General features: G+C 37.2%; 1 protein-coding gene across 1 annotated transcript in view; it reads left to right on the forward strand.

Moving 5' to 3' along the window:
- LOC108301459 (nudC domain-containing protein 3-like) overlaps nucleotides 1-618 on the forward strand; it is a 10,391-nt gene extending 9,773 nt beyond the window's left edge. The window contains exon 3 of the mRNA XM_017524617.2: nucleotides 443-618. Within this exon, the coding sequence (XP_017380106.1) occupies nucleotides 443-455 (13 nt within the window). The 3' untranslated portion in view covers nucleotides 456-618. The remainder of the gene's footprint in view (nucleotides 1-442) is intronic.
- The last annotated feature ends 504 nt before the right edge of the window (nucleotides 619-1,122 follow it).

The raw sequence follows: 1,122 nt of genomic DNA on the forward strand, positions 1-1,122 counted from the left end.
GCAGGAGAATTGCCTGAACCCAGGAGGCGGAGGTTGAGGTGAGCCGAGATCGTGCCATTGCACTCCAGCCGGGTAACAAGAGCAAAACTCCGTCTCAAAAAAAAAAAAAAAAAAAAAAATTTAGCATAGGAATTTTGGGACACAAACATTCAGTTTACAGCATTGTTGACTTCAGTTTTATTTATTCCAACATTACTTATATTAGCGAAATTTTGGAAGAATGCTGAATTTCTGTAGTAAGAGAGTTGATAGGTAAATTTATAAAATGCTTTTAAAGATTACTGACATGGATATTGTGTTGGTCAGTTTTGTTTGTCAGTTTGGCTAAGCTACAGTCCTGGTTATTCAGTCAGACACTCACCTTGTCATTGCTGTCAAGGTATTTTGTGGATATGATAAAAATTAATAATTGGTTGACTTTAAGTAAGGGTGATTGTCCTAGGTGGTCTGAGTGAGCCTGATCTATCAGCTGAAAGCCTGAAGAGCACAGCAGAGCTCCCCTGAAGTAGAAGAAATTTCTCCGATGGACAGCAGCAGAACTCAATTTCTGGAGAGTTCCACATTGGCCTGCCATGTGGATTTCAGACTGGCCTAGCCAGCCCCCACAATCATGTAAGCCAATTTCTTGTAGTAACTCTCTTAATAAATCTTTTCCCTTGGTATCTGCAGGGGATTGGTTCCAGGACCCTTGTAGATACCAAAATTCATGGATGCTTAGGTCTCTTATATAAAACAGTATATTTGTGTATGACCTATGCACATTCTCCCATATACTTTATTTTTTATTTTATTATTATTACTATTTTTTTCTAGAAGGATGGGATTTCACTATGTTGGCCAGATGGTCTTGATCGCCTGACATTGTGATCCGCCCACCTTGGCCTCCCAAAGTGCTGGGATTACAGGCATGAGCCACTGCACCCAGCCCTCCCATATACTTTAAATCATCTCTAGGTTACTTATAATCCCTAATACAATGTAAATGCTATGTAAATAGTAGTTATGCTGTATTATTTAGGGAATAATAACAAGATGTTTGTATATGTTCAGTACAGACAAAACCATTAAAAAAATTTTTTTTTGGATATATGTGTATATATATATATATATATTTTTTTTTTT

This window comes from Cebus imitator, unplaced genomic scaffold (genome assembly GCF_001604975.1).
Source record: "Cebus imitator isolate Cc_AM_T3 unplaced genomic scaffold, Cebus_imitator-1.0 Scaffold34, whole genome shotgun sequence".
Taxonomy (NCBI): domain Eukaryota; kingdom Metazoa; phylum Chordata; class Mammalia; order Primates; family Cebidae; genus Cebus; species Cebus imitator.